This window comes from Equus caballus, chromosome 10 (genome assembly GCF_041296265.1).
Source record: "Equus caballus isolate H_3958 breed thoroughbred chromosome 10, TB-T2T, whole genome shotgun sequence".
Taxonomy (NCBI): domain Eukaryota; kingdom Metazoa; phylum Chordata; class Mammalia; order Perissodactyla; family Equidae; genus Equus; species Equus caballus.
Window position 1 is genome coordinate 24,169,240 of NC_091693.1, and position 27,521 is coordinate 24,196,760.

At 50.1% G+C, this 27,521-nt stretch overlaps 2 protein-coding genes across 20 annotated transcripts; both read left to right on the forward strand.

Moving 5' to 3' along the window:
• The first annotated feature begins 452 nt into the window (after nt 1–452).
• LOC102149211 (leukocyte-associated immunoglobulin-like receptor 1) lies at nt 453–11,047 on the forward strand. Of its 14 annotated transcripts, none has more exons than XM_070223311.1 (12): nt 470–602; nt 4,847–4,934; nt 5,400–5,435; nt 7,181–7,501; nt 8,303–8,347; nt 8,847–8,891; nt 9,182–9,292; nt 9,390–9,432; nt 9,520–9,557; nt 9,767–9,819; nt 9,950–10,167; nt 10,364–11,047. In XM_070223311.1, exons 2-12 carry the CDS (start codon nt 4,901–4,903, stop codon nt 10,392–10,394), a joined length of 975 nt encoding a protein of 324 aa, XP_070079412.1. In that variant the 5' UTR covers nt 470–602; nt 4,847–4,900; the 3' UTR covers nt 10,395–11,047. The 14 variants fall into 14 exon arrangements, with proteins under 14 accessions (XP_005596570.2, XP_070079412.1, XP_070079414.1 ...); XM_070223313.1 differs by having other exon boundaries at nt 7,181–7,474; XM_005596513.4 differs by lacking the exon at nt 9,950–10,167 and having other exon boundaries at nt 453–602; nt 7,181–7,474.
• A 7,423-nt stretch (nt 11,048–18,470) lies between these two features.
• LOC106781650 (leukocyte-associated immunoglobulin-like receptor 2) lies at nt 18,471–25,824 on the forward strand. 6 transcript variants are annotated; one of them, XM_070223331.1, is made up of 6 exons: nt 18,479–18,620; nt 19,072–19,107; nt 19,230–19,477; nt 20,496–20,789; nt 23,164–23,214; nt 23,361–25,824. In XM_070223331.1, the coding sequence occupies exons 3-6, from the start codon at nt 19,444–19,446 to the stop codon at nt 23,510–23,512; spliced, it is 531 nt and encodes a 176-aa protein (XP_070079432.1). In that variant the 5' UTR covers nt 18,479–18,620; nt 19,072–19,107; nt 19,230–19,443; the 3' UTR covers nt 23,513–25,824. The 6 variants fall into 6 exon arrangements, with proteins under 6 accessions (XP_014586172.1, XP_070079431.1, XP_014586177.1 ...); XM_070223332.1 differs by having other exon boundaries at nt 18,487–18,620; nt 20,532–20,789; XM_014730686.3 differs by lacking the exon at nt 19,230–19,477 and having other exon boundaries at nt 18,471–18,620.
• The last annotated feature ends 1,697 nt before the right edge of the window (nt 25,825–27,521 follow it).

The following is a 27,521-nucleotide window of genomic DNA, read 5'->3' on the forward strand; positions in this document are numbered from 1 at the left end:
TTCCAAGATACGTTTGGTAACTCCTTGATATTCATGAAGGAAAATTAGTGGCTTTATAAATGTTGCTGAGTCAAAATTGTAGTTGGAATGATCATTTGAATATGTATGTTTCAATTTCTTTTTGCCAGAGTAATATACACTCCTATTTAGTTGGTAAAGGAATATTATATATAATAATAATATCTTGTATTTCAGGAAAGGAGGAAAGTAAAATAATTTTTTTTAAAGCTTTGATATGCATTTAGCATTTGGAAAAAACAAACTGTGACCACTTCGGATACGAGACTTGGGGCACAGACGCCATTCATGTCAAGCACTGATTAAGGAATCAGGGTTGCCTGACACAGACTTGAGTCTCCTGTAGAAAAGTTTCAGGAAGCTCTGTTCTTTTCTCAGCCCCACCCTGGGAAAGGACAGAGACCTAAAGAGACTAGAGAGAAAACCGCTCATTTGTATGTATGGTTGCTAAGTTGGGGGCTGTTTAAACTGTGACATCGATGTGCAACCACCACATCCTGTACATTTTTCAATTTTGCTTGGCTCCTGCCTCAAGTGCAGCAGGAGCATTTCTGCATGAGGGCCAGACGATAAGATGCAAGTGGGTGAGTCCATCCCCGGCCATGGGTTGCTTTCTTGGATGAACACCAAGTGTTCTCCTAGGCAGGAGGAATGGAGCACAGAGGTGTGGGCTAATGCACATGACTTGGGGAGGGCTTGGGCATTCGGGGCTCAGATTCTCTTCCCCAGACCACCACAGCAGAGACTCTGTGTTTGCTGAGCCAAACTGAGGATGCCCAGAAATGAAGGTCTTTGAGGTGTAGGTTGGGTATTCTGTGTAGTGAGGGAAAGACCCAAGGCTACAACAAGCAGAACTCTCTGAAGACCAAGCTCTGGCTGGAGAATGCTGGTCTGTCAGTGAGAGTCTGCGGACCGTTACCCCATCACAGTCCCGGAAGGACTGGTCAGCATGGAGTGACCATGCTGGGGTATTTTTGGAATATTTGGACTGTTCTGATGCAAACTCATTTTTTAAAATTGAGATATAGCTGACATATAACATTGTGTAAGTGTAAAGTGTGCAACATATTGGTTTGATACATTGCCATTAGATTGCCTTTTTAGAGTTAGCTAACACATCTATCACTTCTTCTAGTGGTGGAAACAATTAAGATCTACTCTCATGGGGCCGGCCTGGTGGCACAGTGGTTAAGTGCCCATGTTCAGCTCCTCGGCAGACGGGGTTCGCTGGTTCGGATCCCGGGTGCAGACATGGCACCGCTTGGCAAAAGCCATGCTATCGTAGGCGTCCCACATATAAAGTAGAGGAAGATGGGCATGGATGTTAGCTCAGGGCCAGTCTTCCTCAGCAAAAAGAGGAGGATTGGCAGCAGATGTTAGCTCAGGGCTAATCTTCCTCAAAAAAAAAAAAAAAAAAAGGTCTACTCCCTAGCAGATTTAATGTTTAGAAGACAGTTTTGTTGTCTATAATCACTGTGCTGTGGATTAGATCTCCAGGACTTACTTACCTGCTAGTTTCAACTACGTACCCCTAAAGAACATTTCTCCCATTCTCCCACTGCCCAGCCCGTGGTAACCACACTTCCACTCTCTGTTTTTTCACCAAATTCATCTTTTAATAATGTTTCGTGTTGCATCTTGTGTAGATTTTGTCTTTGCATCTGACATTCAGTTTATATTTAATCTTCAAATGTGTATATATCTGAATCTATTAAGGGAATCATTATTCACTATTTGTGCCACACCTCAAATAAAGATTTTGTTTGAGGAAGATGTGCTATGCTCATCCTGTAATAAGCCTTGGACACAAATCTTCTTTAGCTGGAGACCTGAGTCCTAGAAGAATGCAAAGATTGAGATCCTTTCTGAGAGTCGTGAAGGATGACAGCTCTGCATCACCTTCTTTAAGGAAAAATCCAGAATGACCCCCTGATGGACAGTATGACCTTAGTAGGTGGAGGAAACTATGGTTGCTGATTCAGCCATTCCTTTTCCAAATAGTCAGCCCATCCCCACGTCCTCCATGGGCATATGCTATCCAGGCACATTGGGAATGTTAATTAAGATTCAACCAGGGAAACAGAAACTCTTCTAAGTATTAAAACGAAAGAGAGAAATAAATGCAGTATGGTTTTCTGAATTGGATTCTGGTATGGGAAAAGAACATTAGTGATAAAAAATAGATAACATCCAAATAAAGTCTGTAGTTTAGTTAATGATTGTAGCAACGTTAATTGCTTGGTTTTGACAGATGTACTACAGTTATGTAAAATATTAACATGACGGGAAACTGGATGAAGGGAATATGGGAGCTCTCTGCATCTTTGCAACTTTTCTGAAAATGTAAAACTATTTCAAGCTAAGTTTGCTTATAAGTTAGGGAAGAAATAAATATTTTACCCAAAGAAAACAAGATCAGTGATGGCCTGGGAGGAAAGGGACACAAGGAATCTTTTGGCGGTGGTGGAAATCTTGAGTCTAATCATGGTGTCACAACTGTCAGAGCTCAGTGAATTGCACGTATTTGTGGATGCAGTTTTTTGTATGTAAAGCTGGTTAAAAATCACTAACGAAGGCCCACAAAAAGAGAGAGGAGGAGAATTTAATGCATAGAAGCCATTACCCAAGTGAAGGAGAGCTGAGAGGAGCAGGTGTGGGGAGCTGCAGTGCCATGGACAGCAGGCAATGCCGCTGGAGCCGAGGGTTCCAGGTGACCCTACATAAGGTGGAATCAAGTTCGGCAGGAACTGGAGTCATGGGGCAGATACATTATCTGGGTCTTGAGTGTGTGGGAAGGTTGAGAAATAGCCTGGCCAGCCTACAAGGGCAAATGGGAAAGGCACCCTTAGGAGTCAGCCCTTTCCATCAAGCACAGCTTGGGGCATGGGTTTGATCATAAAAGGACCAAGGAGCAGGGCTGTGAGGAATGGGGGCACGGAGCCATTAGAGATGGAAAAGCAGAGAAAAGAGAGGGAGAGATACCCAGAGAGAGAGCGAGTGAGCGAGAAAGAGCGAGTGAGTGTGAGAGAGAGAGAGCGAGAAGAGAGAGAGAAAGAGAGATCCACAGAAGGACACACACAGAGAAAAAGACCAGAAAGACACATATATAGGGTCACTGGCATTAGCCATTTCTCAGGAATAGCATTTTTGGCCTCCTGTTTAATGCTAAGTTTCAAACCATGTGTTCTTTGTAGCCCTCAGAAATGGGCGAGTAATTTTAACTTACTCTTATGATGAAGTGGGAGCTTTTGGTCTGGCTTAGCAAAGGGAGTGTCCCCCTAGACTTCTTAACTGGAATGATTCCTGGGCTTCATCCTTTAGCCTCTATAGTCTGCAAGACCGCGAAAATAAAACTTAATTCATCACCTTCAAGGCGAGAGCCAGGTTCAGCATTCAGCTTGACTCTGGGGAATTTTATCTTCCTTTAATTTTTGACTATATAGCCTTCACTTAGTTTTCATTTCTTTGAGCCATTTAACAAGATCTTTAAAATGTTGTATTAAGATATTTTAATGTTTTAAAAATAATTATTGTATTTTAAGATGGACTATTTGTCCATAGACTTAGTCTGACATTTTGACAGAAAATCTAGATTGTTTACTTTTTAAGAATTCCAGGGGTAGGCCATCCTAGGGCTGGTTTAGCAATCCAAGGACCTTCTAGGAACCTTGAGTCTTGTATTCTTCCACCTCAATTTGCTCAGTATTTCTGCTGTTGTGTTCAAACTTGTTACCTCATGGTTGCAATACAGCTGCTGCAACTCCAGATATCACAGCATCGTGATATACCTGCCAATGAAGAACAGGAGTAAAGGAGGCAATGATCTTATGAGACCCTCTGTCATTAAGGGACAAATACGATTTCCAGAAACCATGGTATATTCTAAGTATTGTTGGCCGTACATGGTCGTGTGCCCAACTCTGAACCAAACACTGCAAATGGGATTGCTAGATTGCCTTAACTCAAACTTCATCCTCATGGCCCTGAGCGTGGAACATAGCCACTCAAACAGAACTAGGTTTCTGTTAGTAAGGAAAAAGTGAGCAATGGCTGCTGTGTAGACCACCATCAATATCTGCCACAGCTGCCGTTTGGAGAAGCAGCTCTTTCTTGTCTTCAGAGGCAGTGGATATGAGAACCCATGATGGGAGTTCTTGTCTTACTCGGCTCTGTGATGCACAAACACCACCCCCCCCATCCCTGGTCTTATTCTTCGTTTCAGCACCCAGTTGGGTGCCCCATCTGGCCCCAACCCCAAAGTCTGTCTCCTGACCATTCAATCTCTTTAGGATTTTGCATGTGCTGATGCGCTACCCTATCCTTCCCCAATTTCAATGCCGCTGGGGGAAGATGGAAAGAGAACTCACGTTACTAGGATATTTTTAATGCACTAAATACCTTGCTGGGAACTTAAGCATATATCATAGTATTAAATACTTGGAAGATAATTTTAGGCTTCCCTTTTTAAATATGAGGAAACGTCAGCATAAAGTGGTGTAATGCATTGCCCAAGAACAGAACTCTAGTTTGTGGATTTCGGATTGACATTCAAGTCAGTCTGTTGCACAAATCTATCTTCTGCCTTGTCCCGTAGATTGAGAATGAGGTTCACACCTCAGGGCGTTCATCTGGTGATGAGTTCAGCCTCATCTGGGCATTGAGGGGAAGAAACATCTTTTGGAAGCCAAGACCCTCCCCTGTCTCATCAGCAGGAATTGCGGAGAGGACAGGAGAGAGAGCACTTCCCCTTTTTGTGAGGCGGTTGATGTAGAAACCCCATGACAGGGCCCCCCAGCTAACACATCCTGTCCCCTTGTGTCTGCTTCAGTTTCTGTCCTTCCTCTGATTGGCTCCAGGACGGCGCAGGCTCGGGGCCGGGGCCATGTCTCCCCATCACACCACCCTCCTGGGCCTCGGTGAGTCCTGGAATGGGGGATGGGGAGGCAGGATCCCAGGGACAGAGGGAGTGGGAGCCTTGGGGAGGGGGTCTGCTTCCCTGCTCAGTCCTGACTCCAGTCCAGGAGACTCTGGGACCCAGGGGGGCAAAAGTGGTTCTCCCCGCCCCTGGGGTCTGCCCCCTTCAGCTCTGGCCCGGATCTCAGTCTGACCACAGAAGATTCAGTCCTGGAAGTGGGTACCAGGTGTGGGGATGAGTTCAGACTCTAAGAAGGGCTGGGAGAGAGGAGTACCTGTTTGGAAGAGGGGATGCAGGATTTGTCTTGAGATTATTTCAGAGCAAGAAAAAGGATTGCACTCAGATGTCATGGTGAGGAAGGGTGGTTTGGGAATTATAAGAGCTGGCTCCCTTAAGGCCCCTTCATAGCAGCCCTATGAGGGAACTGGGAGGCGGACATTTTTTCTCACTGGGGCTTCTCTTCCAGCGCTCTGTCTGATCTGGGTGATCCACGCGCAGGAAGGTAAGTCTTCTCCCCAAGCCCTCTGCACCCCAAAGTCAGTTCTAGATGGGAGCAGAGGGGTGCTGATCCTGGGAGGGTCTGGGGGGACCCTTAAGTATGCCCTGAGGTGCAAATGACCCCAATCTCTCCCCACTCTCCACCTGAGATCTTGATGGCCCCACAAAGACTATTCAAATCCTTTGAACTCTCCCCACACAAGCCCAGACCTTCCTCAGCATCCCCTGGGCAGAGAACAGGATGATTGCCACGGGCAGACTCTGAGAATTCACCCTTGATCCCATCTTCTTCATCCTCCTATAGTCCACATGTCACCCAGTGATACGATTTTTAAATGATAATTTTGAAGTTTTATTTACATTTTTTCACTGATTTTTTACTTTCAGGGAAAATAATTTTTTAGGGTTCCCTTGCAGTTTATCTTCAGAAAGATTGAGAGCCATGTACCTCTCTTTGGTCTGGTTCTGTCTGTCCTCATGCCCTCTGGTTCCCTCATCTCCAGAAGCTTTGCCTTTCTTCCACTTTCTCAAACTTGCCACATTTCCACTCAACTCTGGACCTCCTCATGCGCTGATTCCTCCACATTGAATGTCCTAGCGTCCCCTATTGCTCAGCTTGGGTAATTCGTCTTGACCTGCCATCTCAGCTCAGGAGCCTCTTCCCTCTGACCTCCCAGATGAGGTCAGCCTTGCCTCCCATCTGCTCTGCTAGGTTCCCACACTTACCCCAAGGGCACGCATCACAGTTGGTAACTGAGGATTTGCACAATTGCTCAATCAACTTCTGTCCTCCTCTAGATGTTCACCCCCAAGAAAGAAGGGATCGTGGGTGTATTCCTAATATTTGTGGAACCAATGGCACGTGGAGGCATCTGTAAAGGGACAGATAGGAGCTAAGATATGGTTGAAAGAAAGAAAGAATGGGCGAGTGAATGCTTGATGAGCCTCTGCTGGCTCCCTGCCTCTATCACCAGTTTTGCTAGCTTTGGCATCACCTTCCTGTTTCAGGGCAACCAACCCTCTCCTCCTCCTGCCCCAGACTAGTTGAGACAAATGGGGTTTTCACAAGGCTCAATAATAGGAAATGGAAGTAAGGCTGAGAGGAAGATAGAAAATATGGAGAAAACTCAGAGATGGGTGCTTCACTTGCATTGGAGTTAGGAATCCGCATCCTCTGGGGGCCGTGTGACCAGATCTGTGCTGGAGCCCCACCACATCCTCACTGACTTCCACTGGAGCTTTGCAGATGGCCCCTCTCAGCCCCACAAGTCCCACCCGGGACTGATCAGCTGCCCTTCAGACCCAGCCAGATCATTCCTACCTACTCCAGACTCTGGTTTCCCTTGTCCTAGTCATTCCCATCCTCTGCCTCTGTCTCAGCCCTGTCTGTCCCCCTAGAAAGTGGTCGTGGGTAGGGAGGGAGCTGGGCTCTGCAGCAGACATGCCCAACCCACAGCCTGCCCTGACACCTCCCAGGTCGCCCGGAGCAAGATGTGACCAAGTCTCAGGTCCTTATGTCAAGTAGGGAAAATAACTCTGCAGTGATGAGAATTCACATGCAGGGAGAAGGGTCACGGGGTGTCTTTGGTGAGGCTGATGGAAATGTTCTAAAACTGGCCTGTGGTGATGGTTGCACTCCCCTGTGTTTGCGAATAAAACAGTGAAGTGTACACTTTAAAAAGGGTGAATTGTGTGGCACGGTGATTTCCTCACAAGTGGACCATGAGATCTTGCTCTGCTTCCCTTCAGTGGCCCTGCCCAGACCCTCCATCTCTGCTGAGCCAGGCTCTATGATCCCCTGGGGGCAGCCTGTGACCATCGTGTGCCGGGGCCCTGCTGAGGTTGAGACATTCCGCCTGGCATGGGAGGATGGCTCTAACTACACCGATCAGAAGATCCTGCCCCAACGTCCTCCACATGAGACAGAGGCCAGATTCCCCATCACCAGAGTGAGTGACAACACTGCCAGGCGTTATTTCTGCCGCTATCATAACAATTCCAGCTGGTCTGAGCACAGTGACTTCCTGGAGCTGGTGGTGACAGGTGAGGACGTCTCAGCTCTGCCGTCAGGTTTGTCCCCATGTCCCTGGACCCTGTCCCCAGGTGTGTCCTCTGTCCCCAGACTCCCCTGCCCACCTGTTGACCCCCAAGTCCTCCAGCCCCCTCTCTCCCTTTACGCACACATCCCTCTGCCTTCACACCTGGCTAGCTCAGGTCCCTGGAGCCCTGGTCCCATCGGGACATCATGATGGCCTGGACATCAGCCTCAGCATTGGGGTGGGCCCCTATCTGGCCCTGCTGGGCTGGGTGGGGAGTGGGCTTCCAGAGGTCGGGTGCAGGGTAGCCTCCGTTCAAGAGAATGTGTGTCTTTTCTCTCAGGATGGTGTTAAACTATCCTTTCGACTGGGACAGAATCTGTGGGGGCCCCAGGCAATGTGTCCCCTGTGGTGTGGTCCACCCACATTGGGCAAATCACATGGTCCAGGGGTGCCCTGACCTGGAATGGATGGTGCTTTGGGGAATCTTTGGGATGAGGCCATCCCTGTCCCTGTGTGTGGTCAGTTCCCGTGATGTCCTGGACTCAGGGTCCACTGGGGACACTTCGATCTCCCTCCAGGTACTCCCAGGGCCTCAGAGGAGCTGCTCTGTGCCAATTCTGTGAGGTCTGGGAGGGCATGGCATGGGAGGAGCAGAGCACCCCCAGAGCTGGGAGAATGGAGGGCTTCCCCTCATCTCCTGTGCCCCTGCCACATTTCCTCAGAATCTCGGGACGTTGTCTGGGACTGACAATGAGTGTCCAGTGATGGATGCTCAGGGTAGAGAGGGGCCAGGCTGTGTGGGACATCAGCCCTTCTCCCACCCCTGTCACAGGAGCCCCTGGAGACATCAGCTCCCCAACCACCCAGCCCTCAGCTGGTGAGTAGAGACCGCAGACTCAAGGGGTTTCCTGGGGGGCTCTGTGCTGGGGATCAGGCTCCAGGGCCCAGCCCTTTACCCAGGCTTGGATTAGGAACTCATAAGACCACAGCAAGGGGCTGACACCCGCAGGGCACTGGGGTGTCACTCATATTCATAATGACCATGATTGAACTATCTCCAAGCTTGGTACTGTGACAGCAGTCAACGCCAACCACAGCCCAATGTGGGAGGTGCTCCTCTCACCTTCCAGGAGGCCCTGCTCTTTTTAATATGCAGAAAGAAACTCAGACACTATGGGAGAGAACAGGATCTATTGATGGTTAGCCCGAACAATGACGTAAGATCACCAAGAGGAAGAGAGACCTCTTCTCGCAGGGTCTTGACTCTGCTGGTGTGGGTGGCACACGGCAAATGTCTCTCACTGTCTGTGTCTGCCTCAGCCTTCTCTGTCCAGCTCAGGCCTCTGACCTATGTCTTCCTGATTCCCCATTCCTAGGAGACACCGAGACGAATTCGTATGACAGTGACAGTAACAATAGCGGTGAGTGGTGGGGACAGAGGAGCATGAAGCTGGTGTGTGCCTCTTGGGAAGGGGGAGAGAATGGGCTTCAGGAATGATCATATTCCAGCTCTGCTGTTGCCCTGTGGACAGAGGACTTCAGCACTCAGGACCCCGGTTTTGTAAAATGGGGATAACGATTTCCATGTTGCAGGACTGTTATGTATGTGAGAGATTTAATATACAAGCACCCAGCATATGTGTGGGATGTAGTAGGTGCTTAGTAAATGCATGCTGCTGATAATCTGCTTTCATCTTCCCTGCTCCCCCAGGCCTGTCGACACAGTATGTTTATATCCTCCTTGTGGTCGCTGGGGCCTTTCTCATTTGTTTATTCCTCCTGGTCCTCTTCTTCCTCTTTCGTCGGCATCGGAAAAAACTTGGTAAATCTCAGGGAGAGGGTGGGGTGAGCTGAGCAGGCTGTCTGGGGTGCTGGGAAGAGGGTCTCTCTTCTTAATTCACACCCTTGGCTGTCCTCAGGGCTCCCCAGCAGCAGAGGCAAGGAGCAGAGGCCCCAGGAGAGGTGAGGCCCCTGGGAATGACCCCTGGACCCCCTCCTAGTCCTCTGCCTCCAGGCTGCCCCCTGTGCTCACTTGTTCTTTTCCTGCAGGCTCAGCCCGGCTGTTGACATCCTAGGGAGGACACCAGGTAAAGATGAGGAGAGAGGACAGGCCTGGGAGAGGGGAAGTGAGGCCTCACAGCCATTCAGGATGCAATGGGAGGAGGGAGAATGTTTGAGCACATTCTGGGGTGTCCGAGATGGGATGTGGGCTGAAATCTGAAGCTGTGAGATTTCAGGCAAATTTGCCTCCTGAGGTCCACCCCAGAGAACTGACCACTTGCCCTCTCCCCTCCAGATCTGGCCATCGTCGATAGTCCTCCTAAGAAGGGCAGGGAAATGCACACCTCGGTGAGTCCTTGTCTGAGTTACCTATTGCCGTGTAATAAAACTACCCCAAATCTAGCAGCTTAATAAAATTATCTCAGTTTCTTGGATCAAGAATGTGGAAGTGGATTAGCCAGGTGGTTCTCGCTCACAGTTTCTCATGAGGTTGCTGTCAAGATGTCGACCAGGGCTGCATTCATCTGAAGGCTCAAATGAGGCTGGAAGATCCACTTTGAAGATTTCTCCCTCCCACGACTGTGGGAAGGGCCCCTCAGTTCCTCACTACATGGGCTTCTCCATGGCAGCCAGAAAGAGAGATCCCAGAGAGGGGAGGGGAAAAGCTACAATGTCTTTTGTGGCCTCTCCTTGGAGGTGATATGCCCTCTTCTGCCATATTCTATGGGTCCCACAGACCAACCCTGATTCTATGTGGGAGGGGACTACGCAAGGATGATTCCAGGAGGTGGATCGGGGGCCACCTGGGGACTTGATACCATAGTTTTCCCCTCCCACAGCCCCCTACCCTCACCTAAGCCACTCAAGCTCACCCTGGGTCTCTCTCCCTCAGACCTCTGCTGCAGGAGGCCCCCAGGAGGTGACATATGCCCAGCTGGACCACAGGACCTTCACACAGAGGCCAGCCCATGCCGTGTCCCCACAGACCACAGAGCCCACAGCCGAGACCAGCACATATGCAGCCCTTGCCAGACGCTGACCACAGGCCCACCTAGCCTCTGCACCTAAAGACACAGGACGTCACTCTTGTAAAAGCCTGACGTGGCCATTTGGAGAGCTTCCCTATGGAATCATCTCTTTCTGGAAAGTCATCCAGTCTCTTCACCTGGAGGCAAGAGCTGGAGTTGGGGGATTCCTAACCAACATGTGGGAGAGTAGTTAACCGTGTGGTACCTCCTTCAATCAACTAGCTCATTGGAGAGCACACACAACACTTGCTTTTGGAGACCCAGCTACAGTCCCTTGGCTGTTTCCAGAGACCCAGCTACAGTCCCTTGGCTGTTTCCAGAGACCCAGCTACAGTCCTACAGTCACCCAGCTGCTTCCAGACATGTCATGAATTTCCAACTGCCCCCAGAGACTCTGTTTTAATTGTCTGCCCAGCTGACTTTGAAGACTTCATAGAGTTCAGTTACTGACCTTGAACCTGGGCTCTACTTAGGCAGCTGATAGCTAAGACCCCGTTTTCTGGATCATGCTTCATTTTGTTCATCAATAAATGTTTTCACAGGCCTGACCGTGACAGCCCAGCACAAGCAGCTGGGGTACACAGGTGACTTGGTCCTAGCCTCTGCCTCCACAGGTGCTCAAAACTTAGGGGCACAAGACAGGAAGGAAGGCATCAGTGTTTTCTGATCTGAGGGTCTCAGGGATGAAGGGGGAGAGGTCTGAGGGGACACATGGCTGGCTGAAGGCACAGAGCATACACCCCCACTCACACGCACATGCCTGTCAATGCATGCACGCACACACATGTGCACACACACACACACATGTGCACATTGTACAAATACATATACATGTGCACATGCCCACACATATGGACACGTGGACTGGTCGAAGGAGTGAGTGAGGCCATGATTGCACAGGGAGGGTCTCTCAGCCTTTTAGTCCACTTAGAGGAGCATGGCAGTTTTCACTTCCCATCCCTACCCGAGGTTCATCCACGCTGGACACCATGCATTTTCCAAGCACAACAGGACCCATCCAGGTCTAGGTCATTATCCTTGATCTGACCTTCACCCCCTTGCCTAGCTAATGTCCTTCAAGTTTGGGATTGGACACTGTTCTTCCCAATAAACTTGCAAAAACTCCTCCATCTAAATTAAAAGTATTAGTTTCCAATTGCTGCTGTATTAAATTACCGCATGCTTAGTAGCTTCAAACACAATTTATCACCTTACAGCTCTGGAGGTCAGAAGTCTGAAATCAGTCTCACTGGCTAACATCAAGGCATCAGTAGGGCTGCCTTCCTTCTGGAGGATCAAGGGGAGAAGCCATTTCATTACCATTTCCAGCTTCCAGGGCCCATCCTCATTCCTTGATTCACGGCCTCTTTCTCCATCTTTGTGGCTCTTTCAAATGCCTCTTTCACTAGGACTCCTGTTTCTGTTGTCACGTCTGCCCCGCTCTGTCTCTGCCCTCTTGCCTCCCTCTTATAAGGACACTGTGATTACCTAGAGCCCACCTGGAATATCCAGGGTCATCTCCTCCTTCAAGATCCTTCATTCAATGACACCTTCAAGGAGACTAGCCACGTAAGGTAACACACCAGGTGGTTCCTGGGATTAGGACGTGGACACCTTTGGGGGGGGCTGTTAGTCTGTCTACCTGAGTGGATGTCTATCCTCAGTGCTACCTCTGTCCCTGAGGCTCACTATGATTCTGTCTCCTTACGGGAATGTTTTCTTCTCCCACCACTTGGTGAAATGATGGGTGTCTGAGAGTCTCATTTCTGCAGACTTAGAACCTCTACATAACAGCCGGTCAGGTAGGAGGCAGTGGAGATTGGAAAGAGCCCCCAGTGAACCCTTGGAGCCCAGGGTGACAGGTGGCCCCTGTGTGACAGGACTGCAGCTGTTCACCGGCACCATATCCTCCCTTCCCGGGCTCCCAGAGAGACCATCCCTCCAGCCTCCCTTGAAGTTAGGTGCATCCCGGGATGAAGTTCTAGCCAGTGGAGTGTGAGCAGGAGTGACAGGAGCTTCTTCCAGACCGGTCCCATAAATCCTTCCACGCAAGATCCTCCTTGCTCTTCCCTGCTGCTGGTGGACACCGATGCCCTGGGTGATCCTGGACGCCACATATTGAAGGTGGTGTCCGGTTCCCAGAATGACCTTATGGAGCAGAGCCTGCTGTACCCTTGTATTAGCCACATTTCAGGTTTCTGTAAAGTTGAGGCTTTTCCATCTGTCCTACACGCCTATTGCAGACACACTGTGTCCCAGACAACCCTATATCATGCCTGAGTCACCTTGCTTTGGCCTCTTGCCTCCCTCATTGCCCCCCTCTCCTGAGCAAGAATCCTCTTGTTGGGGGTGCACTTTTCAACTACAAACCAGCCAATCCAGAGTCCACAGCCCCAACCACCTCCCTTATGAGGTCCTCACACTCTGGGCCACTATGACCTGCCTTAATCCCCCCAGGGCCATGTACTCAACAACTAGCATCACCCCCTCCACCCCAGAACCCCTCAATTTATTTAATCCAGCCAGTCCTCAGCGTGTTTGTCCTGCCTTTCTCATTCCCTCCTGTGGAAATCACAGTAAAGGCTCCTGCCCACGATTTCCCCTCACCCCCTCTCCTCCTTTGTGACTCTGGTGCTCCCCTGTGTGTCCAGGATAGCTCCCTCCTCTTGGGAACTATGAGTAAGAGATACACTTCCTAAAATGCGCACCTTCTGACCGTGAGCCAGCCTTCGCTCAGGTAAGGGGTGCAGCTTCCTCAGTGGCTGTTGCCCCAGAGCTCCTGACCTTGTGCAGTGCAGAAAGCAGATCCCCACATTTTCCCAACTCTGCTCTTCACCTTCGGTTCCAGTTACAGGGTGTCATGTCCACGCAGGGCTCTCACACCTCTCTCCCTGACTCCGCCATCACGGACCACGTGGGTGGGCCTCTGGGGTCTGCTACATGAACGGATTCTCTGCTCCGTTTTCCATTTCCCCTGTGTTATTTCTTCATGTCTGTTCACACAGATGTAGGTCCCGTCCACAACCACCCACTTGTTTATTCAGCATTGACGCTGACTGCTACAGGGCTTGTAAACAGGGCTGCCCCATGCTGTCTCCACAAAGAACCATTTGGGATCTACATGACCACGTCCTCAGAGCGGGACCGGCTGTGCCACCAAGGATATGGGGTCACCTGGACCCCCTCGCCGGGAGTGCCCCAGCCTGCGGTCCCCGCTCAGGTTAAAACAGAACGTTACCCTGCGGACCACTAGGGGGCGCGAGGGGCTCTTTCTGATAAATTTTTGTTTGTCTTTCTTTTTTTTCAACAAAGGTTAGTAACTTGCATGCCTATTAGAGGTCTGGTACTAAAACTTTATTATATATTAAAAATATTTTTAAGAAAAGAGGCTAAACTCAGCTAATTCTTACTATGGTGAAATTGCTATTTTAGTTCTATGCAAGCATTAACACGTTTAAGCCTCCTCGTACGAACCCTCCACAGCACGTACTATTCTGGTCTCTATTTTTCTTGAGGAAAGTAGAGACTGAAGTGTTAACTTGCTCAGTGTCGGTCAGCTCTAAGTGGCGGGGACTGAGGCCCCCCGGGGGGTGCGGGGAGGGGGCTCCTCATTCCCTGTTCTGATTTCCGGACAAGATGCATCTCATCAGCTGCGAGCTTTCTGTCCTGGCTCAGAGGGCGTGTGCCCGGCCTTCCTACTGAATTTCAGTTTGTACTGAGCTTCAATTCTCTATTTGTACTCCAGGGTAATTTCCTCCAGAGATCTGCTTCCTGACCATACAGTCTTTATGTTTATTTTCTTGTTTTATACCCTGTACTGAATTTCTGTTTCATGTGGAACACATTCTTTCTCTCTTTATTATTTTTTGTCTGTTAGAGTATTAGTCAGGGTTCTCCAGATAAATGGAACTATAAGTTCTGTTATAAAGATTATGTATATACAAGACGAGTTTTATCATAGGGTTATGGGAGCCGGAAGTCCCACAGTCAGCCATCTGCAAGCTGGAGACCCAGGAGGGCCAGTGGTATAATTCAGCCCCAGTCTAAAGGGCCAAGAGCCAGGAGAAGCGATGGATTTCCAAGGGCAGGAGACAAAGGATGTCCCAGCTCAAGAGGAGAGAGAGGGAATCGGCCCTCCTTCCTTTTTTTTGTTCTCTTGGGACTCCCCGGGGATGGGATGATGCCCCTCCACACTGGTGAGGGTGGATCTCTTCGCTCAGTCTATGGAATCAAAGCTAATCTCCTCCAGAAACCCCCTCACAGACACACCCAGAAATAGTCTTTTACCGTCTCTCTGGGTATCCCTTAGCCCAGTCAGGTTGACACATCGAAATAACCATTACAGTTAGAATGGTGCGTTTTCACTTAAAATCTGGCTTGTCTGACTCTGATCCCAAGGCAGACAGGTGGGTACACAGGCTCCTTAGCAAGGAGGGGGTGGAGAGCTGGCATTCATAGAGAGCGGATTCCTGAATATTCCACTCCCTCCAGAACACAGGACGGCTGAGCAGGTCCAGCGTCTGCTCCACTGAAAAGGTGTCCCGTGGGTCCAGGCAGTGAGGCCACAGTGGGGAGAGACACGGTTTAGGGGAAATTAAAGGAGGAAAAGTCAACAAGTTAAAATGTTTCGCCTCACGGAGGATAGTGGGAAGAGGAGCAGGGCTCAGGGGGAGAGCAGAGAGGCGGACATCAGGACTAGTCTTTTCTTCTTGACCCTCCAGCCTGCAATCAGACCACTCTCCTCAGAAATACATTTCTCTTTCTAGCTGAAGACAACCACCCTTGATTTCCAAAGAAATAGGAAGAAAAGGCTGGTGACACGTTGTCTGTTGAAACTCACCCCTGTGCAAAGACATTCAAAAAGAAGGCCATGGGATGCAGGGACATTCCTGTGTGGAAGGATGTCCCCCAAGCACCACCGGAGGATTAGCCATGTTTAGCACTCCTGGTGGTGAAGCACAGCCAGCAGGTGTGGGGCAGGGGAGAGGAGTCACCTTGCACTTGGACTCCCCTCGAGTCCCTAAGGTCCATCCAGGGAGTGAATGCCAGGGGGCCACAGTGGGGCCCATGGTGGTGGAAGGAGAGATCTCACCTGGACCAGATGGGGCAGGAGCAGATGCTCAGACATGTCTACTGAGCCCCTGGGACAGAGTGGACATTGAGATGGTCAGAAGGGTCCCCAGGCCCCAAGGGAGCAGAGAGAGGGTGGAGTCCATGACCATTGGGGACAGACATCAGCAGGGTCTTCAGCAGCTGGTGAACACACTACAGAGATCCCAGTCAGCTCAAACCCAGGGCCAGCAGGAGGATGCAGAGCCGTCCATTCCCCCAACAGTCATGTCAGCCACCTGCTCCCTCCACCTGGACCATCCTTGGAAGGAATTAAAAAGAAGAAATTGAAAGAAGGAATTAAAGCTAAAGTGGTATTTACAATGGTGGGGAAGGGCTGTGCATGGTGTGTGTGTGTGTTCCCTGTTATTAAGTTGGGGCGGCTCCTGAGTAAGATCAGATCTTTTTATTTCTTATGTTGAAGTGAGTTGCATCATGATCTGCTACTCACACACATGCACACACACATGCACTCATACACACATGCATGCACACTCAAGCATGCACACATGTGCACACACACTCAAACACATGCATGCTCACACAAATCCCCCACACAATACACATGCACACACACACTCACACATAAACATGATACCTACCTATGATGGTACTTTCACTTGTATGCACTACTATGTAAATTCTCCAGGTTTTCATTTCCAAAGGAGTGGCGTGCACCCCGTGGGACTTTTAATGGTGTTTTGATAAATCATAGCACTGCCTGATCAATGAAAGATGCTAGACAAATGCTGTCTATTGCTATTATTTCTCCCAGGTTTTTCAAGAACACATATAATCTTTTCTTTTCAAACATGAGAAATAATTTAGAGCTTCCCCCCTTTAAGTCATTTAGAGAATTTTCACTTAAAAATCCATGAAAAGCTTCCTTCCTCATATTACACTTCCACACAACCACTCGTAGGTCTGCGGCACGTTCCAGTGAGCACGAGTCCTCTCTGGAAGGCTTGGTTTGTCTAATAAGGTTCCCTCCTGTCCCCCCTCACCACCACCTTTCCTTCATGGAGCAACATTGTGCAAACATGTGGGGCTACTTGGGAGGCAGTAAATGGCACTACCTGTTTGCTGTGTTTGAGTGTCTTTGCACACGGGTGAGTTTCCACAGAGAGTTTGTGTGTCGCCAGCCTTTTCTTCTTGTTTCTTTGGGAAGCAGGGCTGCTTGTCTTCATGTAGAAAGACAAGTGATTTCTGAGCAGAATGGCTCTGACCACAGACCCCAGATTCCCTGGAGCACGTGGGGGTGCCCTGTCCTGTGGCCACATCGCCCTCGAATCTAGATTCAGGGCCACTTCCTGGGTTCTGTCCCAGGGCAGAGCCCCCGGGTCTGGACCTTCCGTTCCTTAGAGGCACTGCGTCAGCTGGACTGGGGGAGTTTGGAGGTCTTGGCAGATGTGGGGGTTCAGGCCAGGAATAATAAAGTTCATGGGCCATGATAGCTCGAGGGATGGCAGACACCGAGAGCCTGAGTCTCTTCTTCTTGGACAAAGTGACCACAGGGGCTGGGCTTGAGTGCAAGGTCTGGGGAGAGTCACAGATCTGCACTCTTGGAGAGGTAGAGCTCCACTCAGTCCAGGAGGACACCACCAGCAGCACTGAAGACCCCTCCTCTGCCTCTGTCAGACCTCACCTGCTGACCCCAGGACCGTGAAGAAGTCCCTTCCCCAGGACTCCACCTCTGCCTGTGAGCCCACCTGGTGCCGTGGCCTCAGCCAGCCACTCCCTTGAAGTGACCCTAAGAAGGCCCAGGTCTTTTCCTCTGTGTCTTGATTCCCTTGTCCATCTCCTCCTGACTGGGCCAGCCCTCCTCTGGGAGGTTGTGATGGTAAGACTCAATGTCGTCAGAGATGGGGCTATGAGACCACCTTTCCTTGGTCACAGTGCCCGTGTTCTGGCCATAAATGGACCCCGGGAGGCCCATCAGGGTCTAGACAAGAATCCAGCCACCATCTCAACCCATCTGGTTCTTTGCAAACTCAACAATCAAGAAGCTTCACCCACCGATATTTGGACAGTCATAATTGTTTCCTCGGTAGATTTGCATCTTTAGTCTTAGGGGCTTTCAGTTTAGAGTTGGGATATCTGAGAGCATGAATCTCATCCTGTTCTGCCTCCTTCTCCAGCCCCACAGCCCCCTTCAGTGTCCCTAATGAGAAAGCTTGACCAGAGCCAGCTGGGAGGCAGCGGGGAGTGTGCAGAGAGCAGCCCAGAGTCGCGGGACACAGAGGGGCACAGAGACAAGAGCATCGGACCTGCCCAGGGTGCCACTCGCCCTGGAGAGCATGAGGAAAACCCAACTGAGTGTTTGTCCAATGTGCCTCATTCCTCTCTGTGCACCTCCCAGATGATTTAAGACGAAGTCATCAGGAGAATTTTATGGTTGCCCTTTGCATGTGGGAAATCTGTTTGCATGAGGAAATGTGAGGTTTGAGAACAGTCAGCCTGTTAGGAGCAGAAGCCAAACCAGTAAATTTCCCCACCTATATGACACAGGCATCTGCCTATTTATCTATGTATCTATGTATCCATGTATCTGTCTATGTATCTGTGTATTTACCTATGTATCCATGTATCTGTCTATGTATCTATGTATTTATCCATCTATGTAACTATCTATGTATCTATGTACATCTATCTATCTAAGTTTCTGTATATGTACATATGTATCTCTCTATTCACCTATCATCGATCATTTATCTACCCCAATGAGTTAATACTACGTGGGTCTCCTCTGGACATGGGTTCAGCCTGGTTATGAGATCTCTCACCAGAAATGCTTCTGGGAACCAAGGCCTCTCTGGACCCAAATAGAGGAAGCTAGACTCATGCCTGGGACCAACCACCTCCCTTCCTGTGAGACCACAGACACGAACTTTGTAATGTGGCCTCTGAGAGCCAGTCCTGCACACTTCCAGCCCTCACAGCCCCAGGACAAGGACAGAGCAGACGGTGAGAGGCTGGCCATGTCCCCCAGTCTCCCCATCCTCCTGGGCCAAGGTGAGTCTGGAAAGCTGTGGGAGGACTCCAGGGAGGGAGACGGTTGGAGACTCTGGGTGGGGGTCCAGGCCCTGCCTCAGTCTAGCCTGTAATCCAGGATCTCCTGGGCCCCTGGGGAGGAGAGTCACCCCTGCAGGCCCTGCCCGCTCTCATCATCTTGGCCTAAGGTGACCACAGAGGGACCAGGGCCTCTTACATGTCACAGACATTGGGACAGGGACAAGTCAGACAAGAGAAAGGCCAGAGGGAGTGTCTGGTTGGGAGGTCACCTGGGAACTTGTCTGGGACTGGCTATAGGGCGAGGGAGCTCTTGTACTGGGAGTTGACGTTGCTTAAGGATGGTTTGGAGATTTCTGGTGGCTAAGTCTTTCTCTGCATCATACTGTCCTTGATCCCCTGGTTTAAGGGAACCAGGCGGTGGACATTTTTCTCACTGGGGCTTTTCTTCCAGTGCTCTGCCTGGGCCAGGTGATCCTCACACAGGAGGGTGAGTCATTTCTACACTATTCCTAATCCCCCTTCACCCCAAGGGCAGCTCTGGATGGGAGTCTCCTTGGTTGTGGGAGGGATCCAAATCCCAAGTTACTCCAGATGAATATCCCTCCTCAGTCTTGTCCAGAACAGATAACACATCATCATCCTTGGTTGCCCCCAACTCTCCCCCATATTGACTCCATCGGAGAATCCTGTGGATTTCACCTCTGCATGTTCTCACGTCTCCCACATCTCCTGCTGGGCACCGTCTCCCCAGTCTGGGGCTCCATCATCTCTCACCTCCACACTAGCTACTGAGGCCTCCGGGGGACGCTGCCCACATCTCTTCATGCGAGCTCTGCCTGTCCATTCTCTCCCTGCAGGTGGGTTTAGAAAACACAAATCTGATGATGTTACCTCCCAGCTTCAGCCCTTCAATAGTTGAATTCAGGTCACATCAGATCCCTTATCAAGCATTTCCTCTGATCCCATGTGTCTCTAGACACATCCCGCCCTGCTCTCGCTCTCTTATCATCAGGCACATGTTTTCTTTCAGTTTCTCAAACAGCCACAGTCACCTTCCACTCAGGACCTTCTCACAGGCTGAGTTCTCCCCCTCCAACAGCCCGGCCTCCCCTTCTCTGCTCAGCTGAGGTATTTCCTACTTGTCTCCCAGATCTCAGCACAGACATCTCTCCCCAGGAGAAGTCCCCCGACCCTCTAGATGAGGTGGGGCCTCCTTGTTATGTGCTCTCCTTATACTAGAGGGCGTTTTTCATAAGTCTGTCTGGGATCAAGCCTTTCTCATCACTGCATGTTGTCTTCCAACTGCTCTGTACAATAAAGCGCATCTCGGCAGTTCATTTCTCTCTCACAGAAATGCAGCCTCTGCGGAGTTTGGCCAGAGGTCATGTGCCAGCCCCATCATGTCTCCATGGATACAGGCTCTATATGTCTGCTCCACAATTTTAATTCATGACCACCAGCACTAAGGTCACCTCTTGATGCAAGATGCATGCTAGAGCTCCAGCCACCACATATGTTTGCAGACTGGTTGTCAAGGAAAGGCAGAAATAAGATAAGGGACCCCCAAGCTTAGTTGCTACCCTTTAAGCTGCCTTCCTGAGAATCTCACCAAAAACTTTCCTTCCACCTCCTTGGCACAGACATGGTATCACAGCTGCACAGCTTGGATCTTGGGGTTACCAAGTGTCATTTGTTGTTCTGTAAGGCCCTGTGCCCAGCGACAAGTGATGCTCTGATTCATGAGGATGTGGAGTGCAGGTGTTGCTGAGGCAACAGCAGTCTCTGCATTATTTCCCTCCTGTCCCTCACAAGGAGGGACAGTCTATTTCCTCATAATGGACCCTGAGATTCTGCTCTCATCTCTCATGCATACAGGGGCCTTACCCAGACCCTCTATCTCTGCTGAGCCAGGCGCTGTGATCCTCTGGGGGCAGCCTGTGACCATTGTGTGCCGGGGCCCTGCTGAGGCTGAGACATTCCGCCTGGCATGGGAGGATGGCTCTAACTACACCGATCAGAAGATCCTGCCCCAACGTCCTCCACATGAGACAGAGGCCAGATTCCCCATCACCAGAGTGAGTGACGACACTGCCAGGCATTATTACTGCCGGTATCATAAAAATTCCAGCTGGTCTGAGCACAGTGAGTTCCTGGAGCTGGTGGTGACAGGTGAGGACGTCTCAGCTCTGCCGTCAGGTTTGTCCCCATGTCCCTGGACCCTGTCCCCAGGTGTGTCCTCTGTCCCCAGACTCTCCTGCCCTCCTGTTGACCCCCCAAGTCCTTTTCTCCCTTTACAACTGAGCGTCTTCTCTCCCTTTTCTCTTTATTCCTCTGTGACTCAGACATCTCATGGCTCAGATGCACAGTGTCCAGGGGTAGCCCCCAACATCCTCGGGGTATCCACCTAATTTATCCTAATCCTGTGACCCCCCCACTGACCTGAGGGAACTCTCGGTCGCACAGTGTCCTTGCTAAGAGGGGTCAGCCTCCAGGACCCTGACCCCTTTGGCCTGGTGCGATAGCTTCCACCCACTTTGTTTGTCCATTGACCAGGAGCCACTAGCTTTGTGCTAACATAGAGGGGGTGTCCAGCCCCTCAGATAAGTGGAAGCAAACAGGGTGCCATCCCTGTCCCCCTTCTAGGGGAGCGTAGAGGGTCATCTATACATGACAGGTGGAGAGAACGAAGTCAGGTGGGTGGACACTGCAGGAGGTGAGGAGCCAGGCTGAGTGGACAGACTGAGGAGGTCAGGCTCAGCCCTCCTCCTGCCTGTTCACAGGAGCACTGGAGACCTCAGCTTCCCCCTCAGCTCCCTCCTCGCCTGAGGACTCACAGACGTCCCCTGGGGCGTCCACTCCTAGGGCCTCTGCAGGGGAGTGGGCTGTGGGCGGTCCCTTAGCCCTGTCCTGCTTTCAGGTGAGACTAGGTTTTAGCGGGGTGGGGATGACATTCTCTGAGCACTGGGGCCCCACCGTGTCCTCCCAGCTCAGAGCATCACATCTGTCCTGGGCCGGACAGGAAGTGTGGACCCCTCAAGAAAAGGGTCTTATGGGGTGAGACCCAAAGAGGGTGACAGAGAAAGAGACAGCATCAGGGAGAAGTGTGTGTGTGTGTGTGTGTGTGTGTGTGTGTGTGTGCGTGAGCCCATATCTACGTATTGATATGGATATGCAGGTAAGGTTTTAAAATATGAAATCTCTATAAAGACCACAATGGTATAAATATATTTTGCATGAATCCTTGTGCAGATGCAGATCATGTATCATTCATCCTTTAAGGGGATGTTGCCTCAGCGTGGGGAAGTGGTCCTGACAGCAACTGGCCTGAGTCCCCACCCTCTCTGTCTTCCTGTCAGTGTGTCAGGAGTTTAGTGGCCCCACTGTCTGGACCTCAGTTTGTCCATCTGTGTGAGTGGAGTCCTATCTCATCCTCTCCCTGTGCTATTTGCGTGGAAACTTCCAGGAGGAGGACAGCCCAGCATGAGGCCTCTCTGGACCCTCCCCATCCTCCCCCTCTCTGTCCCCATTTAGGTAGTGGTCCTAGTCCTCTCTTGGCTTTATCAGTGTCTGTGAGGCTCACAGCTCTGACCACAGAGGGAGGTACTTCTCCATGTGCCTGCCCACTGAGGTCTTAGCAGGACCTCCAGATCCTGGAGTTCATACAATCACCACCCTCATGGGAGGTCGGCTCCCAGGGATCCACTAGAACTGGGGATCCCAGCACAGACCTCCATCCCAACGTGTAAGCTCCCAGAGTCTGTTTCACTCCATCATCTGGGCCCCAAGGAACCTCAAATATTGGGTGGAGGAGGGTGGCCGAGGGAAGGGTGAGCAGAATCATCCTTCCTCTTAGGGATGGAGACACAGGGGCCATGCTGACTTCATCCCATTCCCATATTGTCTCCCGAGATGCTCAGATGCTGGTCTCTGAAGCTGTGAGTGGAGGGAATGGGAGAGCATGAGTGAACAAGGGGGCAAGGCACTGGGGTGAGGTGGGCAGAGCAGAGGCAGCTCCACTCTCCTGTCTGGAGCTCAGGGGCCCTGCAAGTCACAGCCCCTCACCCAGAGCCAGGACAGCCAGCTCAGGGCTGGGAGCATGTGAGGGCAGTGGTCAAGCCGGTGGTCCCAGCCTCTGGCACCAGCACTGAGGGGGCAGGGATCCTACTTCTTGCACCAGTAGAGTGGACGCTCACTGGAAGTGAAATCTCCTTGCATCCTCCTACAGCAGAAACCCTGTTCCCTTTTGGGGCATGAGAACCAGGAGTGGGGAGATGTCCCTACATCTCTGAGTCAGGTTGGGTCAAAGGCAGGTCTGAACTTATCAGCTGTGCCGAGTTCTCAGGTCCTCTTGTTGACTGTTTGTGGGACCTGGGGGGTGTGGACCCAGGGATCCTGGGGTGGAGGAGAGGCGGAAGGGACCAGGGGAGGCAGGGGCCTGGATAATCCCAATGAAGGGAGGGTCTCGGGAGGGCTCAGGATGCCAGGTCAGCCTGAGAAGGGGGAGAGGCTGCCCCAGACATTCACAGCCCTTTCTGACTCCTAGGAGGCCCTGATGAAATCTTCCCCCTGCCCACAGAAGCGGGCTCCCAGACAGGTAGGTCACCTGGGAATGTGCCCAGGGGAAGTGTTGGGTGGGGACGGGTCCTGGTGCCAAGTGTGGAAGGAGCTCCTGTCCCAGTGGTCCTGGGCTGGGCTGGGTCTTGTCCACCTGTCAGTGACCCCATGTCCTTCTGCTTCCAGTGCCCACCTCCTGGAATTACACTGTGGTGAACTGTGTCCGCATGGGCCTGGCTGGTGTGGTCTTGCTGATCCTGGTGGTGATTCTGGCAGAAGCTTGGCACAGTCAGCACAGGTCCCAACATGGACCACATGGGGCCCACCAGACAGATTAGACCCCAGGGCCCCATGAGGTACATCCCCTAGGGCTCTGAGACTGACACCAGAGCTGAAGGAGACCCAATGCCTGTCATGGGCTGTGAACTCTGCAATGCACCAGGGGGAGGCTGCCCTGTGGGACCCAAACCCCATTCTTGAAAGTGCATGGGGCACAGCGTTGATGTGTCCTGGGCTCTCCTGGGTTTATGAGTCCCCAGTCTTTGAGGATTTGCCTCCAAGTCCCACACTCATAATCATAACCTCTGCCCCATTCCTTCCTGGGTCTCCTTTCCCTCCAGTCCTAAGATAGATCCCGGTTCCCTCCAGCCGCTCCCTCCCTTTTCCTTTTCCTCCTCCTTTGCCTGTTTCAGAGGCTCCATGAAGCTCATTTCCTGTTTTCCCTCCTCACCCTTTGGTGATGTCAGAATCTAGGGCTTCCCTTCCACATCTGGGCAGACTCCTTCCTGTTGGACTTTCCCATGCCCTCCTTCTCCTGGAGCCCCACATTGCCAGCTGTCCCCTGGGAACTGAAAACTTGTCCCCCAAGTCCCTGGCTCTCAGTGACACCAGTCACCTGCCTTTCCCAGGGAGGCCCCTCACTGCACCTGCCCTGGGCCTCCACACATCCCATTTCTCTTCTTCCTGGAGTGGTTTCTGCCCTCCGTGATCTGTTTTCTCCTGCTTTCCCCATTGTCTTGGATCAAAAGTCCAGTGAAGGAATGTCAGTCAAAACTGCAGTGAGATGTCACCACATGCTTGTCAGGGTGCCTACAATTGCAAAAAAAAGAGGAAAGTAACCATGTTGCAAAGATCAGAACCGTTGTGCACTGTTGGTGGAAATGCAAAATGCTGCAACCACTGTGGAAAATGGTGTGACACTTCCTCAAAAATTAAATAGAATCACCACGTGGTCTGGCAATTCCACTTCTGGGTATGCAGGCAAAGAAATGAAAGCAGGGCCTTAAGCAGATATCTGTACACTCATGTCCACAGCAGCATGATTCACAATAACCAACATAATCACGAGGCTCCTTAAATATGGAAGAAGGAAGCAGAATAACCAGTGTTAGAGTGATGCAACATGAGAAGGACTCAGCTGGCCAGTGCTGGGTTTGAAGATGAGGAAGGGGCCACACGTCAAGGATGCAGGCGCCTCTAGAAGCTGGAGAAGGCCCAGGAACAGATTCTCCCCTTGGGCCTCCAGGAAGCAATGCAGCCCTGCAGACATCTTGACTTTAGCTCAGTGAGACCCATTTCAGATTTCCGACCTCCAGAACTGTAAGATAGTAAATCCGTGTTGTTGTGAGCCTCCATGTTTGTGCTAATTTATTACAACAGAATGAGGAATTTCATACACCTGGCGTCGAACACTGTTGGTCTCAAGAGGCCCCAAAACTTCTGGAAACTGATTCTGGTGCAGACCTTTGCTTATAAGGTCCTTGACCTCACCCCCTCACATTTCATCCCAAACCTCTGACCACCAGCGTCTCGAAGCCCAGCCTGGCACACATTCAGCCCCAGGGTCAGGAGGAAGGGGCTTCGTCTTTGAGGCACTGCCACAGAGGGCAGGATGTACCCAGGGATTGGAGCCCTTGTGGCTGGGATGCAGGATAAAGAACGAGTTTCCCCACTCTCGCTGCATCTTCCGTGTGAGGCAGGGCGGAGCAATTGGTTCTCCCATGTCCCCTTCCCTTTTCTCAGCACAAACAAGTGAAAGAGGGAGGGTCACTTTGCTTTGACTCAGGGCTTCTTCTCTCAGGACCTGTGCCCAACCCTTCCTCTCTGCTCATCCGACTCTGTGTCGCTCTCTCTCAGCGAGTGACAGGGGATCTTTCAGCACGATGGCTGCCTGCAAGGACCGCCTGCATCCTACTCAGAGTAGGGAGCGTCGTTGTAGTTTTTGGCACCCAGCTTCCCAAACTTGGCCATCGAAGGTTCTTCCAGCTTCCTGCTGTGCTTTTTGAGATGAATCCACTGATGATTTGAGCTCTGTCTTGCTCTCTGGATTAAAATGGGTTCCCAGGCTCTTCTTGTGTTCCTCCTGCACTGGACCAGGAATCCAACTTCTCTCCAAGAGTTCTTGAGTTCCTTTCGGTGGGGAACAATGCTAGAAAACAAGATCTGGTGTTTATGTGAACTGAAGGCTACTGGGATTTTGTTCTTTATGGACCGCTTAATATTCAGGGAGGATGCAAAGTGTAAATTCACACAGCTATTTCCAACCCTAGTGTAACGCCACAGAGTTTGTTACCCTTTTATGTTATACTTGTATCACTTATATTTAAAAGCCCAACTCCTAATAAATTAACATAGTGAATTTTTTTCTTTACCCTGTGACTCTGTTGTGAACTGGATATAAGCTTATCTTTGTTTTTATTCCTTTATATTCATGTTAGGGTGTGCTTTTTCCATCTTTTGTAATTTAATTATGTGTTTTGGAATAAGTAGAATAGTTACAGGTTTCAAAAGTTAAAACTACATAAAATGGTACCTTTAGAGATGATGCACTTCTTCTTATTCCCTTCACCCCATGCCTCCACATGTTGGAAGTAACTATTTTTGTTAGTTTCTGGTTTTCAGAATGAAAAAAATGTGAAAAATACGTAAACATATACGTGATCTTATTTAGCTACTTCTTTAGAAATAAGTAACACATTCTATATATTGTTCTGCATCTTGCTTTCCATCTTTCTAGTTTTCTGTTGCTCTTGCAACAAATTACCACAAACAGTGTTGAAAACAACACATTCATGATCCTACAGTCTGTAACTTAGAAGTCTGACACGGGTCCCATTGGGCTAAATCCCAGGTGTCTGCAGGGTTGTGTTCTTTCCTGGACGCTCCAGGGGTGAATCCATCCTCTTGCCTTTTCCAGCATCTACAGTTCGTCCACATTCCTCAGCTCACGGCCCTTCCTCCATCTTCAAAGCTGGTAATGGGGGCAAGTCCTCATGCCGCATCTCACTGACCCCGTTTCCATCACTGCAGCTCTTCTCTATCCATCCCCTCCTGCCTCCCTCTTCCACTTTCAAGGACCCTGGTGATTACATTAGGGCTCACCTGGAGAATCCAAGGTCATCTCTCCATCTCAAGGTCCTTAATTCAGTCACATCTGACAAGTCTCTTTTACCAGGTTAGTAAATTATTCACAGGTTCTGGACGTTAGGATGTGGGATCTTTGTGGGGCTGTCATCCAGTCCACCAAAATATATATTCTGGAAGTCAAGGCACAGCAGCTCACATACATCCTCTATGTTTTGTTTATGGCTGCTTGTCCCTCAGATGCCCCAAAATAATTTCCTTTCTTCGTTTTTTTTTTTTCCATTTAAATATATTTGACGTATAAATTTAAGGTGTGCACCATGGTAATTTGCTACATTTATACATTGCCATATGATTGCCTTTGTAATGATAATTAGCACCTCTATCACTTAACACAATTATCCTTTCTTTTTAGTATTTGGAATAAAGTCGTAGTCTCCTAGCGCGTTTCATGATTAGAGTACAATGTTGTTGTCTATATTCACTATACTGTGCATTAGAGCTGCAGAGTTTATGTACAACTCCTTGCGAGTTTGTTCTGAGACAACATCGGTCCTAACCTCCCATCCCCCAGTCCCTGATAACCACCCTTTTATTCTCTGTTTCCATGAGTTCAGCTTTTTTAGATTCCACATGTAAGTGATGTCATACAGAACTTGTCCTTCTCTGATTTCCTCACTTAGCATAATACCCTCGAAATTCATCCACGTTGTTGCAAATGGCAGGATATCCTCCTTTCTCATGGTTGAATAATATTCTCTGGCATATGTGTCCCACGTCTTCTGTATCCATTGTTGAGCACTTAGGTTGATTCTGTACCTTGACTATTATGAATAATGTTGCAATCAACAAAAGAGTTCATACACGATACTTCATTGTGGTTTTGATTTACATTTCCCTGATGATTAGTGATGTTGAACACCTCTTCATATAGCTGTTGGCCATTTGGCTTTCTTCTTTGGAAAATGTTTATTTAGTTCCTCT